The following is a 10,144-nucleotide window of genomic DNA, read 5'->3' as shown; positions in this document are numbered from 1 at the left end:
TGCCTTGTGTAAAGCTAATGGGTGCCAGCAAACACTAGAGAAGAGGGAGGAAAACAACAACATTCCCAGCCAGCAAGCAGAAAAAAATAGCAGATTTTTATACCACCTTGAAACAAGTAGCATACCAGTATAAAGAAAGACGGCGTCAAGACTGCTTTAAAAATGAACATGCAGATTCGGCCAGGATTCTGGACTAGATGGACCACTGGTCTGATCCAGCAGGGCTCTTCTTGTGTTCTAAAGTGCTATGGTTGCCAGCAGGGCTCTTTTTGTAGAAAAAGCCCAGCAGGAACTCATTAGCATAATAGGCCACACCCAACAGCAGGAACTCATTAGCCTATTGGGCCACACCCCTGACAGCACAGCTCATTAGCACATTAGGCCGCACCCACATGTTACCAGAAGTGTGCTCATCCAGCCACACCCACCTTTTGCTTGTTATTCTGTTTACCTTGTTTGTTGTCAAAACACAGAGATTTTTTGTAGCAGGAACTCCTTTGCATGTTAGGCCACACACCCCTAATGTAGCCAATCCTAATGAGTTTCTGCTGTTGGGTGTGGCCTATTATGCTAATGAGTTCCTGCTGGGCATGGCCAACTTGGGAGCCAGCCGGAACTCCATTCCTGTGCGTTCCTGCCCAAAAATAGCCCTGGTTGCCAGTCTCCAGATGGTGGCTGGAGACCACCAGGAATTACTATAACTGGTCTCCAGGTAAAAGAGATCAGCTCCCCTGTAGAAAATGGCTGCTTTGGGAGGTGTACTGTATGGCATGGTACCCTGCTGAGGCCCCTCCCCTCCCCAAACCCCGCCCTCCCCAGGCTCCACTCCCAAAGTCTCCAGGTATTTCCCCACCCAGACCTGGTAACCCTAAGAAGCGCTCGTCATGTTTTTGCTTACATAAGTTGAAGGGTATGAATATATGCATTGGGGCTTCGGAGTTGAGAAGGGTTAGAATGGGGATTTAGGAAGATCCTCCAGGTTCTCCAAAGAACGGGTCCCAGCCACTTGCAAAGGAACTGAACAGGTTTCTTTACATATTGTACAACTTGGGCCCAGAGGCCATAACTGCAGTGACTCCAGCAGCCATTTTTAAGAACCACGGACCACCTTCTTCTTTGCACACACGGCAAGGAGGCAGATGGCCTCTTCTCCAAACATTAACTCAACTGCCTCATCCTTTGTGACCTGACCCGGATAGGCCAGGCGAGCCCAATCTCCTCAGATCTCAGAAGCTAAACTGGGTTGGCCCTGGTCAGTACTTGGATGGGAGACCGCCAAGGAATACCAGGGTCGTGACGCAGAGGCAGGCAAGGGCAAACCGCCTCTGAATGTCTCTTGCCTTGGAAGCCCTATGAGGTCACCATAACTCAGCTATGACTAGAGATGTAAAATTTCCCGAAATTTTGAAGCTCGGAAAAAAAACCGGGTTTTTTTCTGTTTTTTTTTTCTGGGGAAAACGGAAATGTTTGGAAAAATTGAAAAAAATGCTACATTAGCATTTCTTTTGTCTTTTCTAGATTGAAAGTCATTCTGTTACTTTAGGAACATAAAATATGACTATGGACATTTTTACTTGGCATGAAATTATCACAACTAGCATATTAAAAATATAGTGTATCCAAACAATTATTACAAACAGAATACCCAACCACATGCAAAAACAAAACTGAAACTTTTTTATTTTCTTCTGACAATTGCACCTCCTAAAGGAAGAAATGCATCTTGTTCTTGCATTGGAGAGTTCACTTTGTAACCTAGGACTTGCTTGTCCTCAGTGCACGGAAATTAGATCAATCTGATACCATATATATATATATATTAGAAATGATTTGGAAAATATTTGAACACCTTGTCTTAAAATATTTTATTCATCATGTTAAAATAAAACGTTCCATAATCAATTTTTTTTCTTTTCTTTTCTTTTTTCAATTTTTCCAATTTTGGGGGGGGGAAAAACAAAAAAGGCTTCAGGAAAAAAACGGGGAAAAAACGTTTTTCCCCGAATTTTTCCGGGTTTTTTCCGGGCCTTCACATCTCTAGCTGTGACATGATGGCAAAAAAAAAAAATCATCTTTTGCAACACTTTACCACAAGAAGAAAACAGTTTTGAACTCGAAAAATGCAAACTTCTACGGTAAAAAATATACCAGCTTTTGAATTACAAAAACTTCTACACAGCTCAGACTAGGAAAGCCACTCAGATGAGTAGAGCAGTCCAAGGATGTGACTTCTGCTGACCTCTGAGTCCTGAGGTGGAAACTAGGAGAAGGTAGGATGTCCGAGCAGTGACAGAGAGAGAAGCATCTGCTGCTGAAGACAGTGCAGATTTAAGAACAAAATGTGGTAGATCCTGTGCAGAGCCCCAGTTCTCATGGCCCTGTCTGCATACCATAGAAACTGGGGGAATTCTCTGAGTGCTGCTCAAGGAAGTGACGACACTCCTTAGTCTTCACCTGGAAGTGACATTGCTGCATGGTGCAACGCCTTCTCCCTCCCCATTTTTGCTCCCGTTGCTACATTAAGCAGTGGCAAGGGGACAAGAGCACGGGGGTGGGCAACCCAGCCACCCTACAAGGAAATAACACTTAGCAGAGGAAAGAAGGTAGAGACCTCCCATCCCTGACGTTTTCCACACAAACAGGTCTCCTCGCTCCTGCATTTGTATTCCTCCAAAGCTTTTTCTCATTTCCGCAGAGGTATTTGCAGTCCAAGGAGAGAAAAAAACAGTTTGCTCCCTCGTGTGATGCAGCAAGGGAATTCCCGGAAACAGGGGAGTCTGTTTACCATCTAGGAACCCCAATCTGAAAAACCTCATCTGTTGAGGCACTAATTAGCACATAGGAATATTGGTATATTTTTATCTGATGTATTTTAACTGTTTTTGATCAAAGTTTATAAGATTATCCATGGGATACAGCAGGTAGAGAAAGAAGTACTTTTCTCCCTTTCTCACAATACAAGAACTCGTGGGCATAGGGTTGCCAAGTCGACTCACCCCTCGGAGCGGGGGAGCCGAGCCGGGGTCCGGGAGTTCGGGATGGGCGCGCATGCGCGCCGGCAGCACGTCACAGGAAGTGACGTGCTGCGTGCTCACGTTGGGGGCGTGGCCCACATCGTCAGGGGGGAAACCATATGGTTTCCCCCCCAACTATGTGGGCCACGCCCCCAACGTGAGCACGCAGCACGTCACTTCCTGTGATGTGCTGCCGGCGCGCATGCGCGCCCATCGCAAACTCCCGGACCCCGGCTTGGCTTCCCCGCTCCGAGGGGTGAGTCGACTTGGCAACCCTATGCCCACGAGTTCTTGTATTGTGAGAAAGGGAGAAAAGTACTTCTTTCTCTACCTGCTGTATCCCATGGATAATCTTATAAACTTTGATCAAAAACAGTTAAAATACATCAGATAAAAATATACCAATATTCCTATGTGCTAATTAGTGCCTCAACAGATGAGGTTTTTCAGATTGGGGTTCCTAGATGGTAAACAGACTCCCCTGTTTCCGGGAATTCCCTTGCTGCATCACACGAGGGAGCAAACTGTTTTTTTCTCTCCTTGGACTGCAAATACCTCTGCGGAAATGAGAAAAAGCTTGTGGCGGCTACAAGCATGGACGGCTTCAAAAGGGAATTAGATAAGCATATGGAGCAGAGGTCCATCAGTGGCTCTTAGCCACAACGTATAGATAGGGGCTCTGGGGCAAGTGATGCTCTGTCTTCTTGGTGCTTGGGGGGGTCAACAGTGGGAGGGCTTCTAATGTCCTGGCTCCACTGGTGGACCTCCTGAGGGCTTCTGGTATTTTTGGCCACTGTGTGAAGAGTGTTGGACTAGATGGGCCATTGACCTGATCCAACATTGGCTTCTCTTATGTTCTTATGTTCTTTGTATGTGGTAATTGATGGAAAAGAACCCGAGCCTGCTATGTGTGGAGGGCGGGATACATATCTAATAAAAATAAAATAAAATATACCACAAAATTGATTTTGACAGCAAGGGCATGAAAGTGACATTTTGGTTCTGGAAAACAGACGACAGCGTGCTAAAGGCCTGAAAAGAAAGAAATGCTAAAGGAAGGCATTAAATCCTTAAAATGCATCGATCGATGTTGTGTAGATTTAAAGTACAGTGAAGGTTTGCTAATGCAGACCAGAAACGTGTATGCTTCCTTGTCAAACTGCTCCTTGGGATTAATACCGCTTCTTGCCGAAATCCCAGCACAAAACAATCTCATGAGTTATCTGTCTACATCTATATACTCCTGCGTGTAATCTAAATGGCAGTAAAGTGCTTGTTGCTGCCGGCTGGTGGCCCACGTGACTTCAATTGTATCAAGTAACTATTGCCAGTTTTAAAAATAAGCAGGGTCAGAGCCCTAACGAGAATATAATTGGACCGTGCAAACAGGAGGACCATGCAAATAATGCACGCTATAAAATCCTGCTGATCTGGATGAGAAGGTTTGGGATGAGGATTAGCCGTGGATCCAGCACAATGGAAGGGCTGCGGGGCTCCGCTTTTGAGAAGTTGCAGGTCTTGGGGGACGTGGGATCTGAGCGCTGGGGGAAGGTTCAGGCCCCTGCGGACAAATACTATAAATTGCTGGTCAAAGGAGATCTGAAGAGGCTCAAAGCCTGGATAGATCAGCACTACGAAGATGTCAACATGACCTTTGAGATCAATAAAAACGAGCTGGAATGGCAGGTGAAAAGCCACGCTGCGTTTGGGTTGTCAGGTAAGGCGAGATTTCAAAGACCACGTTCCGATGGAAACAGGTGTTTACCAGTCCCAGTTTAAGATAGTAATTAAGTGGCCTTTTTTCCCAAACCTCAGGCTGATTCAGGTACCCTCGGCTGTGTGCACCATCAACGTTGCCCCGTTGGCAGCTATCCTGAGAGACCAACCAGAACAGCCTGGGTGGGCCATAGGAGAAGACACAGTTGCAGTAGGGAATGTGCCTCTCAGGCAGGGCTGCCAGCTCCGATTTGGGAAATACCTGGAGATTTAGGGGAGGGGGGCAATGCTCCCTGTAAGCTGTGGAGTCTTGCGCGCAAAAATTCTACTTTGTGAGTTGCTGGCATTAAAGTTGTGAGCGAGCAGTTTGGCTGCTGCCTACATTAGTTTGCTCTGGGGCCATCCTTCCTGAGCTAAGACAAAAATGTGTGAGCCGGAGGCTAAAAAAAACTGTGAGCTAGCTCACACTAACTCAGCTTAGGGGGAACGCTTAGAATGAACAAAAATGTGTGAGCCGGAGGCTAAAAAAACTGTGAGCTAGCTCACACTAACTCAGCTTAGAGGGAACGCTTAGAGTGAACTGATCTCTATCACCTGGAGATCAGTTGTAATAGCGGGAGATCTCCAGCCGCCACCTGGAGGTTGGCAGGCCCTCTCTCAGGGCCAGCATCAGCATACTCCGAGATGGGGCGGCTGCTGGGGCCCAGGGCTTCTGGTGGGGCTTCCTGCTGCTGGTTGGCATGCCTTTCCCCTCCCTGCTTGCTAGAGAGGACTTCGTCATGCATGCTCCCACAGCCATAACCACTGTCCAGTATAGCCAGGGCAGTACAGGCTTCTGTGAACATAGGCGGTGAGAGGAGATGCGCGAGGGCGGGGGGAGGATGCGCAGGCACATGGGCTGGTGGGTGCAAAGGGAGGCACGAGCAGAGGAGGTCTCTGGGTACTTTCTCTCCAGGGCCCCCCAAAATCTGCCTTGCCGCTTCTCACCTCAGTGCTGCTGGCCAGTTCCCGGGAAAGAGCAAGAGGTGTCATGTCCATCTGGACTAACTACCGCATGAGAACTTACTCAAAGGAGTTCAGGGTTGTTCTCTTGGTGGGGAGGATTACAGAAGGCCTCCCCAGCCCGGAAATGGGGGCAGTCTGGGCCCAGGGCCCCTGATGAAGCCTCAGATATGGGGAAAGGGATTGACAGCACCCAGCAGTTCTCGTCCAGTTTAGCTTCCATGCACTCAGCTGAGCTCTGGGGGGAGTCTTCCTTCAAAGTAGGGTTGCCAGCCTCCAGGTGGGGCCTGGAGATCTCCCAGAATTACAACTGATCTCTAGAAGATGATGGAGATCGATTCCCCTGGAGAAAAGGGCTCCTTTGGAGGGAAGCCTGTAAGGGCATTATACCCTGCTGAGATCCCTCCTCAAACTCCACCCTCCCCAGGTTTCACCCCCAAATCTCCAGGAATTTCCCAACCCAAAATATGGGAACCCTCTTTGCGCTGCCACCGTTGCTCCTTAAATACTGCTTCACGGTCGCCACCACCTTCCTTCCTAGATCCCTCATGGCTGCCATGGCTGTTTTTCAAGAGAAGGGAATGCTTGGTGTAGTGGTATAGTGGTTAAGTGCAGTTTCTGTCAGAGCTCTCTCAGCCCCACCTACCTCACAGAGTGTCTGTTGTGGGGAGGGGAAGGGAAAGGAGTTTGTAAGCCGCTCTGAGACTCCCTTGGGTAGTGAAGGGCAGGGTATAAATCCAATCTCGTCTCTTCTTCTTCTTCCCTGCCTCTTGGCCGTGGGCTGTTGTTCTTCTAGTGTGGCTCCTTCATCCCCTGTGACAGGCAGGTTCAGATGGTCTCTGCTGATTTTGCAGCGGGGCTGCTGCTATATCTGTTCTCCATGACTCACAGCTTTCGTGGTGGGGATTTACCTGCTGCCCCCAACCCGAATTTCCAACCCCCAAGGAACTGAGGAGCAGGAGGAAAACATGGCCTCTACATGGTGATGTTATAGGAATTTCCCTTAGTCTCAACCAGTGTTCCCTCTAAGCCGAGTTAGGGTGAGCTGGCTCACAGTTTTTTAGCCTCCGGCTCACACATTTTTGTCTTAGCTCAGGAAGGATGGCACCAGAGCAAACTCATTGATGCAGTAGCCAAATCGCTCGCTCACAACTTTAATGCCAGTAGCTCACCAAGTAGGATTTTTGCTCACAAGTCTCCACAGCTTAGAGGGAACACTGGTCTCAACAATAGACCATATAGTTTATGGGAGGCTTTACCCGGAAGTGGTATCATATTCTGCCCAAACTCCATCCACCCCAGAGGTTTGTTCTGAGGGTGTTGCCTTGAAGCGCCTACAGGAAAGAACTCTAGTGCTGCAAGACACACTCCTAAGCTAGCTTGTAAAACAGCCTGTATCATAAGGTGTGCCATATTGCCAGGTCTGAGGGGGAAACTGCTGTAAATGAGCAAGTGACAGGCCTGTACATAGTGGGGTTTATGGTCAGTCATAAAACCAAAAATAGATTTAGCCCAGGGGTCGTTTCGTAGAAAAAGAGCTAGGGGAACTCATTAGCATAACTCATTAGCATATGCCACACCCCTGACATCACGCCCATGACCCCTAATGGGTCTCAGAGCGGTTTACATTAGACTACGTCTGTAGTCGAATCCTAACTAGGGCCACAATTTGTGCGGGGAGGGGTTACCTAGCAGCACCCTCACCGTGCACAGCTTCACAGGGTCCATGTCACTTATTATGGCTTAGTCCAGAGGAAGCTAGGGAGATTCTACTTTCCTCTTCCCCCTCTTTTGACTACCACCCACACTGTAGCTGCAGGGGGGCATGTCAGGGCAATGCCTGCTAAGAAATATGTCATCCCCTTTCTCTGAACTCTCGGCTTTCATTTAAAAAGTTCATAGCCCTTTTCATTGTGAAGATATAAGGGGAAATGTGGACACAATATATCTTCTTATTGCCTGAGAAGGAACAGAAGAGAGAGAGGAAACTGGAAGCCTGCCAGAGCGAAGTCAGTTAATCTCTTCCTTATCAAAATCATTGTCTTGCTCTGTCCTAGGGCCTTTTCTTCCCAGCTCTTTTGTTTTTTTTCATGTTTGATCTTCGTTAATGTCCATACTGAAAACTGAGAACACTGGGCATAAAACTAGAGCTAAAATTATATTATTTGCAATGGGGCATTTGCCTCAAGAATAAAGTAGGACTGGGGGAGGGGACAGAAAAATGAATGTGAGGACTCACTCTGTCTGGAATCTATTTTTACTCATGAATTGAAAATGACCTTTCTGCAACTTGCCTGTGTAATAGAATATGTACCTTTGAGCATGTACAGAGTGCTTTTTACTCACCAACAAATAGGGTCACTGTAATGTTTCTGGACTTTTCTGAGTCTCCTTATACATAACACCTATAACACTAGAGGTAACGTGTGTTATGTTGCCTCCTTCACTTCCTTAGCATTTCCTTCTTATTTTTGCTACCACCAAAGGCTCTTGCCTTAGTTGGACCTAAAGAATAGGATGACTTAGTTATAATTGGTAGGATGACAGAACGGTCAGCACATAGGGGTGGCTCTGAAGAAAAAGAAAATCCTTTACTCTAAAGAAAACAATTATTTTCTTGTAAACAAAAATAGACTTTATTTAGAAGTGTAACAGTTTCAGATAGGTACATAAGTGCAGGGGTAGTTTCATAGAAAAAGAGCTAGGAGAACTCATTAGCATAACTCATTAGCATAACTCATTAGCATATGCCACAGCCCCTGACATCAGGGGCTCGGCGGTGGACCTGCAAGGCCGGCGGGAGTGCAAGGAAGCCCCGCGAAGGCCCTCCCTGGCCCCAGGCAGGCAGGGGTGGGGAGAGGCAGGGAGGAAGCAACTTACCCTCCCTCTTCTCCTGCCTCCTCCTGGCTGAATGAGGGCCGGAAGCGGGGCAGCCGGAAGCAGGGGGCGGGGCTTCATCATGTGCCCCGCCCCCTGCACCTCACCCGGCCGAACTGCAATCCCCCCCAAATCGACCTCTGCATAAGCGTAATGGTTTCAGATAGGTACTGGTCTTCTTTCTCTAAAGTTCCTTTAGACCTAGCCACAAAGACTCATTTTGTCACTTGCCACTGTAGGCTAATAACCTGCACAAAGCTTAATTTCCTAACTTGTCACTGTAGGCTACTAACTTCCACAAAGCTTAATTCCCTAACTTGCCACTGTAGGCTACTAACTTCCACAAAGCTTAATTTCCTAACTTGCCACTTAGGCTAATAACTTCCAAAAGGAACACACTTCAATCACCCATCCAACCCCCTTCTTTCTTACTCTAGAGGCCTACATTTTAAACCACAGCAACACACATCTAAAATCCCATGTTACAACACAGAAATAAAGCACGCACAAAATATTTATGTAGTAAATCATCACAGGTTACCAACCTTAAGATCGGTTTGCTAGCTCCAGGTTGGGAAATTCCTGGAGATTGGGGGGTGGCGCATAAAAAGAGTGGAATTTGGGGAGGAAAGGCACCTCCACAGGGTATAATGATCCACCTTCCAAAGCCATCCCCCCCCTCCGGGGAACTACTCTCTATAGCCCATAGACAGAATGCCACAAGATCTCCAGCCAGCACCTGGAGGTTGGAAACCCTAACTCGTATGACTTGAAATACTGGAATTATAACTGATTCCCAGATTACAGAGATCAATTTCCCTGGAGGGTAGACTAAATGGCATTGACTCTGCCCTCACCTGGCACAACCCCCGGAATCCCACAAAATCCCAGGTGACAACTGCCAGTAAATAACAACAGTCAAGCTCCTATCCTCACCTGCTCCAAGACCAGAAATTAGTGGTAAAGGACTAAAAAGGGCATGATGCTTGCACATGCATGTTTATAGCACAGAACCTCTCAATACAGAAAAAGAAGGGGGCATTAAAAGAATCTTAAGCGGCCCCCATAGCTATGAAGGAATTAGGTTTGTAAGAGGATCTAAATAAATCTGAGCCAGAGATAATCCCCCCTCTCACTGTCAGGACTACAAACCCTCTGGACTTGTAGAGCGTGCTACCCCTCCCCCACTACGCAGGCACCACACTATAGCTGCTACGGATGGGCACAAACTGGGGAAATGCGGTTCGGTTCATGGTTCGTGGCATACCCGGTTCAGGAACCATGAACTGTCACAGGAAATGACAGGTGCAGGTTTGGGAGGCTCAAGATTGTATAGAACAGACTCTGTGCAAGCTAGAGGCATCAAATTAACAGAGGACCTCCCTCTGAAGCTCCTCCAAGTTATGTGCAGATTGGAATTAGGGGGTCCAAGTTATGGCCGCCCAAAGAAGATGCCCCCAGGAAAGTGCTTTTGGAGGAAATTTCAGGCGCAGGTTCAAAAGTGCAAGCTATACACAACAAACGCACAGGGAACC

At 47.5% G+C, this 10,144-nt stretch overlaps 1 protein-coding gene across 2 annotated transcripts in view; it reads left to right on the top strand.

The window, feature by feature from the left end:
• ASB18 (ankyrin repeat and SOCS box containing 18) overlaps positions 1-10,144 on the top strand; it is a 61,116-nt gene that overhangs the window by 11,263 nt on the left and 39,709 nt on the right. Inside the window, exon 2 of one of the 2 annotated variants that reach the window (XM_015426388.1) lies at positions 4,609-4,731. The exons of the other annotated variant lie outside the window; for it this stretch is intronic. Coding sequence (XP_015281874.1) covers positions 4,609-4,731 — 123 coding nt within the window. The remainder of the gene's footprint in view (positions 1-4,608; positions 4,732-10,144) is intronic. 2 annotated transcript variants of the gene reach the window in all.

This window comes from Gekko japonicus, unplaced genomic scaffold (assembly GCF_001447785.1).
Source record: "Gekko japonicus isolate JY-2015 unplaced genomic scaffold, Gekko_japonicus_V1.1 scaffold769, whole genome shotgun sequence".
Taxonomy (NCBI): domain Eukaryota; kingdom Metazoa; phylum Chordata; class Lepidosauria; order Squamata; family Gekkonidae; genus Gekko; species Gekko japonicus.
The sequence above is the reverse complement of the archived record's forward strand: the minus strand, read 5'-3'. Positions and strand labels throughout refer to the sequence as shown.